Source organism: Pyxicephalus adspersus, chromosome 8, assembly GCF_032062135.1.
Source record: "Pyxicephalus adspersus chromosome 8, UCB_Pads_2.0, whole genome shotgun sequence".
In the NCBI taxonomy this organism is placed as follows: domain Eukaryota; kingdom Metazoa; phylum Chordata; class Amphibia; order Anura; family Pyxicephalidae; genus Pyxicephalus; species Pyxicephalus adspersus.
This window is the reverse complement of record NC_092865.1, coordinates 11,807,792-11,824,127: the sequence shown is the minus strand read 5'-3', so window position 1 is coordinate 11,824,127 and position 16,336 is coordinate 11,807,792. Positions and strand designations below refer to the sequence as shown.

General features: G+C 38.9%; 1 protein-coding gene across 3 annotated transcripts in view; it reads left to right on the top strand.

The window, feature by feature from the left end:
* USP33 (ubiquitin specific peptidase 33) overlaps positions 1-16,336 on the top strand; it is a 47,390-nt gene that overhangs the window by 11,696 nt on the left and 19,358 nt on the right. For 2 of the 3 annotated variants that reach the window (XM_072419504.1, XM_072419505.1), the window contains exons 2-12: positions 514-617; positions 1,907-1,960; positions 2,047-2,109; positions 6,025-6,153; positions 7,759-7,861; positions 10,151-10,220; positions 11,589-11,702; positions 11,955-12,033; positions 14,595-15,009; positions 15,098-15,226; positions 16,206-16,318. In XM_072419504.1, the coding sequence (XP_072275605.1) occupies positions 537-617; positions 1,907-1,960; positions 2,047-2,109; positions 6,025-6,153; positions 7,759-7,861; positions 10,151-10,220; positions 11,589-11,702; positions 11,955-12,033; positions 14,595-15,009; positions 15,098-15,226; positions 16,206-16,318 (1,350 nt within the window). In that variant the 5' untranslated portion in view covers positions 514-536. Of the gene's footprint in view, positions 1-513; positions 618-1,906; positions 1,961-2,046; positions 2,110-3,029; positions 5,896-6,024; positions 6,154-7,758; positions 7,862-10,150; positions 10,221-11,588; positions 11,703-11,954; positions 12,034-14,594; positions 15,010-15,097; positions 15,227-16,205; positions 16,319-16,336 lie in introns of those variants that run through there. The other variant, XM_072419506.1, reaches the window with a different exon arrangement.

Below are 16,336 nucleotides of genomic sequence, written 5' to 3'. Positions count from 1 at the left end.
TATTTCAAAGTGTCAAGAAACAAAAGTATTTTACAGTCAGAAGACAACAATCAGATTACAGTCATTGGTATGCAATCATTTGAATTAGCAAATGGTCACATAAGTACATGTTAATATATAATCTCAGATTATTCCTAAAAGCCTGACACGTTTCACAACTCTTGCTTCTTCAGGGGATGAAGGTGGTCCGATATTATTGACTAAGAGAGAAATAACCAGTTTATATACCCGTGTCTACATAATTGTTATTAAATAAAGTTTTGAAGCTTTGTAGTGTTTTGAGTGGTTACCTCAAGTACTGGACCATATGCTTATATAACGCCTGATGGTTAGACTATCAAACATTCCTTTTCCATGGGAAAAGCAGGATGGATCATTAAACTGTGTTGGGGCAAACCCTCAAAACATAAACGTTGGAACTTGAGTGAAGGATTGGCAATAAGTTTCTATATTTTAAATTTGGACTCTTCTTTCCTTTTTCCCCATGTATTGTAATTTTTTCTTATATTACAGACTGAGAGGCTGTGGACTCTAAAATGACCTCGTTGGCATGTGACTGCCCCCATTTAGAATCTGTGGGTGAAGTGACCAAAGAAGAACTTATTCAGAAGTCTCACGTAAGTACAATCAGGTCAGGGGTTTAATGGACAAGGAGAATGTTCAATAGATGTACACAAGGGATGCTTGCATTTGAAGCATATTCAGGAAAACAAAACACGGGAAATGTGCATATATTGTAGTATTTTATGGAATTTTTATTTTGTGTTTTTATTTGTATTTATTTTGTTATTTTTATTTTGTCCAGACATATACTTTCAATGATAGGTATGCTGTATTACCTGAACATTCCAATGTCCCCTATAGATAACAAGAGCCCGCGGCAGATAGACAACTTTATGTGTAGTGAAGTTCATTTTTTTTTTTATTGCTTTGGGTTTCCTATAATATGTAATAAATAATAATTCATATAATAGATAACAGAGCCAAAGAAGCCCTACTAGAAAAGTATCCAGATGTAGTTAAAATTTTACAATGAGCTGAAAGATCTGTGTGGTATGGAGAAATGTTAGCTCTCAATACAATCCAGTGTTCTCTCCAGCCTCTTTTAGCTGGGCGCACTACCCAACTCTTTTCAGTAACCACCCGGCTATTTTTGGGTGGTTACTGCAAAGTTGGGTCAAAATACAGGGTTGCCACCCGCCTACAGTTTTTACACCCAGCTTAAAAAAACTTCTGGGGATAATACTGCAGTCATTAAATCAGAAATAAAGATTCCATATTTAATAATTCACGGTCAGGCAGGTCTTTATTACAGAAAGGGCAGACGATTTTTCTTCTACAATAATAATTTTTTGATCGCCTTGAGTTTCTGGCAAAAAGCTGAGCTGCACATGTGCAGCAATATAAAAATTAAATTTTACTACTTGTCTGTCTGCCTGCCTACAGTTATCAAAAGGTGACACAGGAATAGGGCTGTGGATTTGGTAATTATAGCTTCTCCACCTGGCTTTGTAACAGGTCCTCTTTAGTCTTCCCTGAAGCCTGACACGGAGTCGCACCATATGTCTGTGTAAACAAGCATGCTAAAGCTGCAGCATTTTTCTCATAGCATTTCTTGAAACCGCAGATATCAGGAGCTCCGAGCTTCAACACGTGCCAATTTCCAGCTATGCAGGCAATTTCCTGCCTTATTTTCTGCACTGAAGTATAATTTAGCTCTGCATCAATTTTTAATCTTAGCATTTTTATCTCCTGAGCGGAGATGGGGGAACGTGCAGCTTTGCAGTTCTGCGGGTGACAGCCGGGTTATGTTGGGCCCCAAGCGCAACATGTTATTCCAGCTGGGGGTGAAAGATTCAGAAATAACCATATTTCTCCTCTAATTGTGTTCTCTTGTTGTGTACAGGGCAGCTGCCTGGACTGCAAAGTCAGAGGACCAAACCTTTGGGCTTGTTTAGAGGTAAGAACTGTCAGAAAGTATTGTTACTGATGGCTATACATTTCCTTTGTTGGGTGCTGAAGATGTATCGCTTTGTATTTTGGCAGAATGGCTGTTCTTATATTGGCTGCGGAGAATCTCACGTGGACCATAGCACTACTCATTCTCAGGTCAGTGTTTTTCCATTGAATTGTCCTCTGTTCTTTAGCTACTTATAAGCCCTCTCTCTGAAATATTCTATCTTTCTGTTATGTTAGCATGAACAGCACATTTTGACATTGAAAGACTTGTTTTCTTTGGGTTAAAATCCAGGATCCAAATTGGATTTTTTAACCCAAAGACTCCCTTTACGGTATATGTATATTTTTAACTTTTTTTACTTTGATTCTGCTGGGGCGGCACGGTGGCTTACAGGTTCAAACCTCAGCCAGGGCACTATCTGCATGAAGTTTGCATGTTCATTCCATGTTTCCGGGGGTTTATCCTGGGTACTCCGGATTTCTCCCACATTCCATAAACTTGAAATACTTGTTCCATAACCAGCTTAGGCCAAATTCTGTACTTAAATACATAAAAATGTGTTGTTAGGCTAAGTTGAACCATTACCAAAATTAGAGGGTGTCAAAGTAGGGGAAAAGTTCCAGAGAAGGGACAGACATCTACGAAATCCTGAGCTTCATGAGATGAGGGAATGATTAGCAGAGTGCAGTAGAATGGTATCTAGAAATGAGTTGTTAGAGAAAAAAGCTTAACCTCCCTAGCAGTCTAGTTCCGTCTAAATTTCCATGCAAAGAGCAGTACAATTTTTTGCATGGAAATTTGTTTTTCATTGTAGGCTATAATTCTTAGGCATACCTCACCGATATTTAAAAAAAAATTTAACACATTTATTAATAAACTTTAAATAACAAAACATGTTATAAAAGTATTTAAACATGTAATATAACTGTACAGTAGCATTTATAATATAATGAGATATATATTATGAATATTTCTTTGTATTGGACTCAATACAGCTATTTTGTATTGTATCCAATTTTTTTCAATTTCCCGCCGATCCTCCCACCCGTACTGACGCATGCACCGACATCACCGGGAAACCCCGGAGATTATTGCTGCATTCGCTGGCTGGAGATTGGGGAGGAAGGACGTGTCCCCAGAACCTGTGGGGACCAGCAGGACGCCGGGGGATGACAACGGAGCAAGGTAAGTGGTTCTGATCAAAACTGATTTTTGCCTGGAAATTCCACCCCGAGTCACTTGGAAATACCACTAGGGGGGTTAAACTGCACCTTTGATGGACAACTAATGGAGAGACTGACAGAGATGCAGCATCTCAGACCATTTATTACCATTTATTAGCAGGCCATGGAGGGTGTTTCAATACTCTACTCTAATTAGAAGGATATGCATTACCATTTTAGTTGCAATCTGCATCAGAATGTTGAGCTTGAAAGAGAATCAAATGTTATTCCTTAGCAACAAGTGTGAGGAACCAAACCTAAAACAATGCCCCTTCTGCAATAAAACATATCTGCCTGCCTGTTCACAATATTTTTTGTAAAATACATTGAGCTGTGCATTCACAGAATTGGGTCAAGATTGTGCTGCCTGCAATGGAGCGAGGAAAAGTTTATTTAAAAAAAAATGCAATTAGACTTCTTCATTAAGGGACCTGCCTGGTTGCATTTTTTTTATTTGTAGCCTTTCTGCTGTAGCAGCCTTCATACTGACCTGTGATACCTGCACACCTTTTATATGGGGTGCATGCAATATCTGACCCTGCTTTCTCCATTGTGAGCTTCTATAACATAATCGACATTGTATGACTGTAGATCATGGTTGTAATTATTCAATCTCTAAAGACTTGTGGCATGTGTGCTGTAATTCACATGCTTGGTTACTTTTACAGCCACCGTGAGTTATTTCTGTCAGGGAGCCAAATTTCTTTATCAAGAAGATTCTGAAGGCCAAGGTCACCAAGGAGCCCAAACAAGTAAAATTAAGACTCCAAAGACAAGAGATGGTTTATTACATAAATATTTAGAAAGGAAAATGCAAGTTATAAATAACTGTTTGATTTTGAAGCACTCCTAGATATCTCATGGATGCAATAACTGTGCAAAAATGACGCTTTTTTTTGCAACAAGAGTTCCAAAAGTTTTAATGTGTGGTTCAGGGCATGGCTGCGCCTTTGTTACATATGATTTTATGCTGTGTTACTTATACCTACAAATGACTTTCAGTTGCAACTGGGAGCCTGCAATAAATTGAGTTAGCAATTCTTGGGTTGAACAGTTGCATGGCTCAGTAGTTGGTGTTCCTGGAAGCCAGCTGACTAAGATGATGTTAGGCAGTGAGGTGTCCGTGCACAGTGTCGCTTTGGTTGATTGAAGACCAAAAGCAGGGCAGGTAGGCTGTGTATGGACTTCAAGGCTTACTTCCTTCTCTGTGCTAGGAGCGGCATTCCTACTAGGAACATTTCACAAGACCTGCAGTTTTGAAGATGCTCAGACCTAGCAATGTAGCCATCTCATTTTGACCCTTTTCGCTGATCCAAAGGCTGATCCTATCAAGAATTGACTGTTCACTAATATATATTACTCCTTGTGAAGTGATGCTGTAGATTTAAAGCAGAACTCAAACCTAGGGATACTCACCTGTCGCCATACCATCATGAGTGCTGTCATCGTCTCCCTTCTTCTCTTCTACATTCTGACCTTGTCCCATTGTGATTGCCTGGGAAGATGTAACATAACCCGGCACCCATAGGTGAGGCCAGGATTGCAGGCAACCAACTCTGAGCTGGGACAGCTCAGCAAATTTTAGCGTATGGGATGCAATCAGGCAGGTAAGAATATTTATTGCAGAGATGTTCCTTCCACATAAAGGGCCTGCCCGATGCCATCTTTTTAAACTTCCTTCTTATTGTTATGGCTAATCGGTGTGGCTCATCATTTATTTTGCCTGTTGTTTAACTTTAAGGAACCAGACCCTGTGATCTTTTCTTTGTTGCCAGTGAAATATGAATATGGGACTGGTGGTTTAAGATAAATGAACTTTCCTGAAAGGTATTTAGGAAACACTGATCGGGCAATAAGCCAGCTTCCTGTGTCTGGCGAAACCTGCTGTAATTTTCCAGCTCTGTGTATATTTGCTGATGCAATCAATCAGCTCTTGGGGGATTTGCTGGTTATTGAAAGAAAGAGAACCTGTCCTTGCTAAGAAAAAGAGAAAGAGAGCTAAGAAATAAACTTCGTTATTCATTAGTACAAGATAAATGATAGACATTTAGGCACAAATACATGGAAAGTCAATGTTGACCATCTTTGGAAAATGATAGTTGAAGGGCTGTCTTTATCCTTAATATTGTTTTTAGACAAAGACTGACATTGAGCGATCTGCATACTTGTTTCAAGCCAGTGACTCAAACTGTAATTTTGCAAAGCAGAGTCCACCAGTTCAGTCTGTGTATATTCTCAGTTTATATTTTATTCTAAGGTCAGAAAGACAGTTCCTCTGCACACAAACATTTTATCTGTTCATATATCTACTGGGTTGTAGTTGCATTTTAAAGTATATGTACAGTTTTACTTCTCATATAATCTTTAAAATGTAATTTAGTTCTCATAATCTTTAAAATGTAATTTAGTTTTAAGAAACCCATTTATAAAATTAAATCTTTTGAATCAATACTCAGTATAATCAATATACTAAAATCTGATCCTTTTATGAAGTTTTTCTTCTTTTTATAAGATGACGACAATCTCTCTGTTTTCCCAATTGTTTGTATTGTCACTGCCACATAGTCTGGTCCACTTTTGTCACCATAACTAAACTTATCATGAGAAATTCTGTTCATTGCTGGTTTGAATGGAACAAAGAATGGCTGCAATAAAGCTGCAGGGCATTGGCAGCAGCACTGATTTGCATCAAACAATGAAAATAAGGTGAAAGTAAGTATATGAAAGACAGTTCATTAACTATTTTTGATTTTTTTTTTTTTATAATGTTATATGCCAAACAATCCTTCTTATAAGATCTCTCTCTGCTTTTGGAATGATTTCTGGGTTTTATCTTTGCAGGACACCAAGCATTGCCTCACTGTGAATTTGACCACACTCAGAGTCTGGTGTTACACCTGCAGCAAAGAAGTGTTTTTGGATCGAAAACTGAGCTGTCAGTCCCCCAACACCAAACCCCAGGACACACAGGTACTTGTGTGTGTGTTTGTGTTTTTTTTTTTTTTTTTTATACACATTACACACTGCTTAAAGTGGAACTTAAGTTCCTTTTCTAAAGCTGCATGATTGGGCCTGGTCATTATTGCAGAAGGGGACAGGTGATGTCCCTTCTGCAACAATTCATGTCACCTGCCTGGTTGGTCCTGGTATCTGTCAGCAATCCCGGCTTCCCTTGTGTGTGCCTGGAATTAATTCTCAAATTCTCATGCGCTTATCAATATGGCTGAACATTATCTCTGGAAAGAAAAAGGTAGAAGATGGCACCGCCCTGTGATGGGAGGTGAGTATAGTAAGTTTATTTCTGCTTTATGGAATAGTTTTCCCAACAAAGTATTTCACTTGTACAGAGTCTTGTAGGGTCATTCATCATCAAGATCACCCCATCCAAGTAATATGAATACCCACATGATGGTCATGGCAGATATCTGGACTCACAAGAACAAAAATAATACCCCTGGAGCACCTGATAGGTGTAACAAAAAATTTGCAGAAGGAAAGGGCATAAGAGAGTCTTTTGTATTGTTTATTATGGGCTTTAACCCCCCCCCCCCCCCCAGCACTAATCCCGAGTGTGACTGTGTGGATTTTACTTGCAAAAAGCTCGGTGTGACTCGGGGTGGATTTTACTTGCAAAAAGCGGTAATCCCAAGTCACACTCAGGGGCTAACTTTAGAAGCCCCGCGTTCCTGCGACGATCTAATGGTCTGTGATGGCGGGACATTTCTGAAATGGGGGGCGTGGCCAGGCGGGAAATTTAAAAGCAGATTACCGAGTAATCGCCGCTGCTGGTACCAGCAGTGAGATGCGAAGCACAATGCAGGACTTCTACATTGTGCATCACATCTATCTGCTGATGCGAGCAGCAATAGTAAATTCTGGGGGTGGTGCCAGCAGCAAAGTACATATTTTAGTGCACCAAACATCATTGCCCAGTGCCTGATTTACATTTTGCCCACTATTATCCCTGACCTTTTGACATTTTTTGATAAATTTTTTTTTTTTTTGATAATATACATTGTTGTGGTCAAATATTTCATTGTTTTGTATAATTATTATTTATAATTATTTATTATAATATAATTTATGACTATAATATAAAAAATAAATATAATTATCATACCCGGGAGTTAATCCTAAGAATTACGGGCCCACAATACAAACAAAAATATCTATGCAAAAAAACTAGGATCACTTTTTTGCATCAAAAACTGACAGAATTAGAATGCTAGGGGGGTTAAAGTGCACCAGTGGGCAGTTTTCTGGCACATTCAGGTACCCACACACCATAACGGGTCACCTGGATCGATCCTGCAAATTAGCAGCCTCACTTTGCTTTACATTTTTGCGCCAAGGGCCAGAATACATCTCCACGACTTTATTGTATATGTTTTCCAGCTGCAGCTGAGTGTTTCTTGCTAATGCTATATGGAAGGAGAGGCTTAATTCTGATGAAGCATTAGAAGCCACTTATAGCTGTTTAGTTTATAAGCAGGTCTAAGTGCTCATTGTTTTCCATTCTTCAGGCATAAAACAAAGGACTCACTCATATTTTTTTCAAACCTTTATTTCTAAAAGGATTTAAAGATGACAACAAACCTTACATTGAAAACTCCCCCAGCTGTGGTTTATGATAATCTGGATGTAGAACTAGAGGAGGAGGATGAGCTAAAAACCAGAGGTGAGTTTGCATTTCTTTAAAAAAAAAAAAAAAAAAAAACCCCAATGCTATCATTTTAAATGTGTATGTATAAAACATTTTTGTAAGCCAGAATGGAATGCTGAAATCGAGCAGAACGCCTTACTAGGTCATAGCCGGCTGTTTCCAGTGCTTGGTATTCTTTTTCTTAGCATGGGACACCCTATCCCCCTTCATCTTTTATGCTGTAGCATTGGCTGGAGAATTATCACTTCCTATAAAGTAGAATTTTTAAATATGCAATTCAGGAACAACAAAGTGTGCAGCATCACAGAAGCAGCTAGGAAACTAAAATCATCAAAGGTGCAAAAAGTAAACACAGAAGAGATAACCACCCAGATAGGAGATCACTCTGACAAACCTAAATAATTCCCTGCAGATAGAAATGCTATAACACCTGCAGCAGCCTTTCTCAACTTTTTTAACATAGAACCCCTGAAATAACTTTTATGTATTCGCTTATATATTAAATATTTTAATATGTCCACTGGGAAGAATGTCTCTTACATTGCTCGCATATGGGAAGAATGCCATCCTTACAAATAGCCAAAAGGATCATTGGTGACCGTTAAATTTACCAGAGAGAGACAAATCGCTCACTGATGAAGGAACCCCTAACAACCTCTGGAGGAACCCTAGAGTTCCATGGAAACATGGTTGAGAAACACTGTATTAAGACTATTTGTTATTCAGACATAACGGCATGAATATACACTATATGGCCAAAAGTTGTTGCCTGACACCTGACCATCATACCTAGTATGATTGTTGGACATCCCATTCCTAAACCATGGGCATTATTATGTTGTCTACCCACTCAACCCTGGTTGGAGATTCACCCCCTCAATAGCCAGACAATGTTTTCTACTATATATATATATATATATATATATATATATATATATATATATATATATATATATCCATCCACACACACCTGCTGGATTATGGTACCATTGTTAATATATTTTATGTTTCACAGATGTTCCCGTAATGATCATCATTAACCTCCCACAGTGGCACCCATTGCATTTAAATACAGAATATAATCTGCACAAGGTTCTTTTTGCAATAAAAAATAACCACTACTAGCAGATTGATCATCATTTGTTATGAATAGTTACTAGTGTAGCCAATTAATGACGTAGTGGTGCTAACGTGGGAATAATCACCACGTTAGCACCACTACATCCAGGCGGCGATTACAGTCAGAGAACTGTTTAAAAAAGTGGCCACTATCAAAGGGTTACCTCTAGCACTAAAAAGCATGCATCCAAGTCCATTTTAGTCCATATGCATCTGTTGGAGGATTATACCTGCCTTGCATATCTAGGGCTAGTGCTTTGACCATGGAGGTTAAAACAAAAAAATCAGCAGTTGGCATTCTGGCCAGTTCTCTCTGCCAAGGATTCAGAGCTGCAGGCACTTCTGGCAGTCACATCCCAGTTTCTTTGTTACATAATTGTTCCATTTACACAGGTGGCAGCTCCTGTTTTGTGCTGTTCCCACTCAGTTCACATCTTGGGTTCCATCGCTTCTCTGCCCTCTGGTTGCATCTATATACAAGGAGATCACGCTCATTAATTATATTTTTTCCTTTGTCTTACATTACCTAGAATACAGCAAAACAAGTAAATCTGGCAGGAAAGATTGTCTTGATGTGTCTTAAAGCAGAAGTAAACCCAAAACAAAAAAAACCACACACCTTCAATCCCGCAGATCAGTCTGCCCGTCCAGAGGTTTTCATCGGGTCCCGGTATTTGTCTTTGGCGTCTTCCGTGTTCTTTGCAGGCGCGAGGTTGAGTGGGGTATATTGGGAAATAACCCGCCGATCTCACTGCGCATGCGTGAGTTCTGCCATTTTTTTCACTGGTGAAAGGACCTGCTGCGAATGCCCGAGAAGAAGCAGCCAAGGGCCTCCTGGGTTGCGTGATGTAGATATCTCGGGAGGCTCTGCGCTCCCATTCCTTCTTGATCTCCTTGTCCATCAAGAGTTAAGGGGGAGGTGCTGCACAGTTTATTTTTTTTTTTTCAAAGGGTTTTGCACTTAAAAAAAAAAACACAAACTACCAAAATTTTTATTTTAAATTAAAGGGTTTAGGTCCGCTTTGTGATGTTTGTGAACAAGATGTGAGGAACTGATCCCTAAATGCATTCAAAATACAATTATTAGGATGTTTATCGGCAATAGTTTATTCTTTTTTTTTCCCCCATTTGCTGGTGATAACCATTCCCATTACAGTAGTGATCATTTCTTGTATTTCTGTTTAGGCCTTACAGGACTGAAGAATATTGGCAATACATGTTATATGAATGCCGCTCTACAGGCTCTCTCTAACTGGTAAGTGCATAAAAATTGACACTTGTGTGTATCTTATCCTACTTTGTGAATGGCAGGTACTTTATGAAATTGCTCCAGGCAGATATAAACACAATTTAGATCATTTTTTGAAAGGATTTTGAAAATGTAAGAATCAGATTTAACTTCTGCTTGTGTTATATACAGATTATCGTTATCATTATCACTAGGCAATTAATAATACATTATAAAAAAGTTTTTTTGGTTTTATAATATATAGGTAGTCCTCGTTTTAACTACTTACCTGTTTACTTACCGCCCGCATTTCTGATCGGCTCTTCCAACGAGTACAGTGTACATCCATGCAGTGTCTCCTCTTTTGTCTTCTGGGCTCCATCTTCCTCCTCTATGATCCCCAGTCTGCAGACTGTTCGTGAACTTGACACTGACAGGCCCTGTAAACTCGACGCTCGCATCGCTACAGACCAGGTCTATCCTATGCTCCTCGCTTAACAACCAAGTTGCAGGAATAAGCCATTAGGCATGGAGCATCTTTAGTGTAGTTACCCCAATGTGACCTCTTATCGATCTTTTGCTGTCCCTAATGCAGCAGAGCAGTGGTGATGGTAGAAAACAGTTTATGAAGCTAATTACCTTATGTTTTCACTTGTTCTTAACCATTTTAAATGCAGTGAGCTGTACAAAGTAAGTGGTGGCTGCATGCCTTCTAATTTTTTTTTTGTTATATACAATCAGATTTGCAGTTACCATGCACATGGCATAGGAGCCAGGTCATGGTGGCCGTTTCAAGCATGTGTACCGTCACAAATACAGACTGGCTGCTATTCATTAGTATCCAGAGCATCAGAAATGAAATATTTATTATGGCAGCATAGGATTTAAAAACTGTCTGGAGCTAGACAGACTTGCTACTGAGAAGATTTTATACCTGCACTAGTCTCACCATCACTAGCAGTTTGCCTAAATGGCTGTTCTCTAACATCTGCCATCCACCTTTCTAATTAGAGTTCTTTTGGCCACCACTGAGTCAGCTTTATTGGGTAATTGTCTACAGGATAATTGCAGTTGGTGGGGCATAGCCCCAAATCCAAATATGCCTGGCCCCGTAGTGATAACAAAGAGGTACTGGGGCTTATGCCAATAGCATCAGTTTAGCATAAGTTTGAAACTGTTTAAGATATTACTGTCATGTGCAATTGTGCAGTTCACCTCTTTACCTGGATTTTATCTGTTTCAAGTGTGTGTATGTGTGTGTGTGAGTTTTTTTCATGGAAATGCAAAACCCATTTGAACATAAAATGGCTAACAGGGGCCCCCTTTGCAATTTTCAGTTTATACACTCAGTTTCTTCCCTTCCTTTTTATAAATTCTCATTATTTTTTTTTACAGTCCTCCCCTTACATATTTCTTCCTTGACTGTGGTGGTCTGGCACGCACTGACAAGAAGCCAGCTCTTTGTAAGAGTTACCAGAAACTGATGAGCGAAATCTGGCACAAGAACAGGTAAACCCAACTGCTGTTCAATATTCCCTATCATCATTAATAGGAAGAGATACCACTGGCTCTACGAATATCACACTCTGTCTTATTTTTTAAAGCAGTTGCAAACTGACCTGATGTTTGCCGTGCTTTGCACAATAATTTTGCTGTTATTACCCTCATAAATAAGTCTGACAGTATGTTATGTGTCCCTTTTATTTTACCTTGGTAATGAACTAACAGAATTCTATCCCTGGTCTTTTGTCCTTTACCCAGGCCTGGCTCTGTCATACCTACTAACTTGTTCCAAGGCATTAAGACGGTAAACCCAACTTTCCGAGGTTATTCCCAGCAGGTAAGGCTTTTCTGTCGAGATTTATTTTCTAGATGACAATTTGATTAGCTCTCAATTTCATGTTCAGGCTGTTTTCTACGATCAAACAGCCCTGTGAGGTTTTGTAGAGTATCATTTTGGTCTCAAGAGACTGTTTGATTCTGTTGTGTGAGTCATGTTGTTTATGTCATGGGGTTACATTAATTTATTGTACAAGCTGCTTTGTGCAGCAGGTGTCTAATACTATGGTTTCTTGGTTTACTTTGCTATTGCTGCCCATACAGAGGATGGAAAAACAACTAAATACACAGATTAAACACATGTCCAAGATTTGTTCTTCTGTTCATTCTTGAGATTTTCCTACCACCCAGCAGCCAACCCTGAGACCTGCCTTTTTTCCCATTTTTCCTAATATAACTAGTTCTTGTCCCTGCTTCCAACTGTTGACTGCACTGTGAAGTAGAAGCAGCAGACTGATAAGCTCATGTCTTTTTCCTCCTGTCAGCATGTCCCTTGTTAGCACAATAACACAATTGTTTGTAGGGGTTTGCTAAATTTATTTGTCAGATTTGATCAAACTACATTTTAAAGTTTTGGTATGCATGACTCTACATCATTCTTTCAAACAATTAGGCTTACATAGGGCTTAATTTGGTAACATTTAAAGTAGGACCAAAGTTCCACTTAAAAAATTTGGCATCAGACAGGGCAGTGTCTCGCTTTGCTGAGCTGCCCATGTGTGCAGTTTGGGTGCCAGGATATCCAACACTCCCGACTTCCCCTGCAGGTGATGAAATCCTGCATGCCCGTGTAGGAATTTTGTCATCTCTGTTCAGCCAATCAAGATGGTGAAATATCACATCTAGGAAGAGAAGAAAGAAGATGGCGGTGCCCTGCGACGGGGTTTTGCGTGGTAGCCAAATCGTTTGCGATATATTTGTATAGCTAACTGTTAGAATACTTCTGTCCTTGTTTTGTAGTTTAGTTTAGCAAGGTTTAGTTACTTTTTAATAATATAAGAATAGGTTAAAGTGTCAGCAAAAGTTTCATATCTTTCTATGTCCTCATTGGCGAGAATTATCGATCTATTTTTACTTGTGACCATTACCACCAAAAAACAAAAAGCAAAGGCAGTGTTCTCCTGAGCCCTTTTTAGCCGGACACACCACCCACTAATACCGTTTCAATCTGTTTCGTGGATATTACTTTTGCATAATTAAGGCTTCTAAAGGCATTTAACCTGAGGCTCTTAAAGCCAATGTTTGAAATTCAGGCTTTTTAAGGCTTTGCCTTTAAACTCCTAGAAAATGTCTGCCGTGTTTTACTGCATTTTTTCCCGCAATTATGTTTTCAAACATTTTTAAACGCAGGGTAAAGCCTGTAAAGGCGTCTATTGAAATCAATGGACATGTTTACCCACTTCAACCCTGTGTTTTAATTTTTAAAAAGTTGCAAGGAGCCTTATCTAAAACGCTCAAAAACGTGCTTTACGGAAACGCCCTGGTATAGATTAGCCCATTGGAATGCATGGGAATTTCAAACATGGGCTTTTAAAGCCTCTGGTTAAACGCTAGGGAAACAGTGCGTGTAGACTTAGCCTAATATTGTTAAAAAAACTTACTAAAGTATTTTCTTAATCCTGTGTACAGGGACAGCAAATATGTGTAGCCTTTGCTTCATTCACCATTGCTACATGGTCGATAAACAAGTGTGTATATCATTCAATTTTAGATATTAGGCATTTTTCATAACTATGCCTTCAGTTTAATAGCTGTCATTTTAAGAATGATTTAAATAGAAAATTGTTATTGTTTTGTTGTTCTTGTCAACGAGCTCTCCTTCTGTCCTCTGATGGCTGAAGCTGCTGTGTGAGAAGTAAAACTTGTAAATGTAACGGGTGGAAATGTATTTTTATTTTTTTTCCTGTATGTCATTAATCATAGTGATCACATAATCTCTCACTGCTCAAAAGTATTACAAGTGCAGGGTTCTCCCCAGGCCCTTTTAGCCGGGTGAACCACCCGGCACTTTTCAGCACCCACCCGGCTGTTTTTGAGTGGTAACTAAAGAGTTTGGTCACAATACAGGGGCTGCCACCCACCTACAATTTCTTCCCACCCACCTTAAAAAAATTTCTGATTTGAGCACTGAAGTGGGTTCATCCGGGTCTCCAGCTGATTTATACAGTAGTTTTAGTAGACCATAGGGTTCTCCAAAGCATATTGCAGCTAACTAATGTCCTCCTGACATTAGTTAGCTCCATAATGAACTTGCTAGGACAATAATTTGAGGGGTGAAAAATACACTAGTGCAGATTATTTTATATAAAAATCTATGGTAAGTATTTTTTTTTTTTTTTATCGTTTTGAAATTAAGCAAAAGAAAATGGCAGGAGAGGAATGGAGCTGAGCATTTAGATGGCAATAAATACCATTATTTATTAAAGTTGACATTTCGCTACAGAAAAAAAAAACAAAAAAAATGGTTGTATGCAGTTCTGCATGCTCAATTATAAACACTGCACACTGCCATTATTTAAATCTGAGTAAACCTAATTTCTATATTTCTGTCTTTTACCTTAGGATGCTCAAGAGTTCCTGAGATGTCTAATGGATATACTACATGAGGAGCTTAAGGAGCATTTGGTGGAAACGGAAGAAGATCCCCAACCTGGGATCTTGGAAGAGATGATGGAGGAGGACAAAAATCAGTCCGACAATGATTTTCAGTCCTGTGAATCTGGGTCCAGCAGTGACCACAATGAAAGTGAAAGTCGAAAGCTTTCTGAGGAGCTCTCAGAATCTGCTATGCTAATCCAGGAGGACCTGAAAGAACAAGATAATCAGAAATCTTGGCAAAGGGAAAATAGATTCTCCAACCATATAAGCCAAAACAACTGCCTCCAGGATCTGGAGAAGAACCTGGAGAGTTTATCCGAGGACAGCGATTACAGCTCACAAGGGACAGTGAAAGTGCAGATCCAGAGTCGAATATCTGGTAAAAAGATGTATTGGATGTTCTAGAGCTAATGCCTCATATTTACAATGTAATAGTTAATAAAACATGTTGGTGCCATGTGTTGTAGATTATGCCACAGAAGTCAGCATTTGTGATCTGTCAGCTTCTCAAACACCCTTACTAAGCGAAGGCTCAACGACTCACCTGTCCAGCAGCCCGCCGAAATCTGGAGCTCTTTGGGCAAATCACAAAAAAGGTATCTGGTAATTTTACATATACTTCAAATTATTTTTAAAGTTTGTATCTTAAAAATAGTGTAACAACCTTGACATCCAGACAGATTTTTCTTGGTTACAGCAGTGAAAACCTAGTTATGGAATTATCTGTGTAATCTTTGATCTTAGTCCTATGAAATTAAGACTTTTAAGTCTTTTGCTTGTTATCAGCAAAAGTCTTCCAACCCAGAATAAGGTGAGTGTGCAGAAAAATAGTTAGTGGTTGCTCTTAGTTTAAGAGTTAGAATGTGTTGGACTCATTTTAGGGGTAGGATTAGTTGTTGGGAATGGGCAGTTTAAACATGGCCATACGCTGGTAGATTTGTAAGCAGTTACTTGCATTACCACTATTCAGCACTCTGTATCAATCACATTTCAGCAAATCTGATTGATGATGAGTGCTGCATAGTGGTATTGCAAGTAATTTCAGAAAATCTGATCAATTTTGAGTGCTGCATGGTGGTAGATTGCTTTCATCTACTAGCTTATGGCTGTCTTTAAACAGCCACAATAAATTGGAACACTGCCACTGCTAAGTTTGTACCACTGCCTGCAAAACAAAGCTATGCATCTGTTGTTTGCTTGTTGCCCTAATGCCCTCCACCTCCTTCCCCCAACTTCATTCACCAAAAAACAAGCATTCCAAATCAATGTCAATCAAATTTTGGGTTTGTTACTCCAACTCGAACATCTAATCTTTAAAATATGTGCAGTCTGCCCAAGAGTTCGTGTGGGTACAAAATGTTGACTCCCTATTCCATTCACATAGGCGCATTGCACTTGGTACCTCACATAGAAACTACAAGCGGCTGGCTCTGAAAGTAAAAATTTATTATAAGTCCCCTTTCTTGGAAGCAGAGTTCTAGGAAAATTACCTTTTGTCCATCACCCCTTGTTTTGAAAATGAAAGGACTGATCCATAAATATGAGTACTCCATATGCTGCATTTTTTTTTTCCAGTTCCTACTCTCTGTCTTCCTAAGAAGAAAAAGCAGAAGAAGTATCGCAGTGTCATATCGGATGTGTTTGATGGTACCATTGTGAGCTCAGTACAATGTCTGACGTGTGACAGAGTAAGTTCCACGGATGTT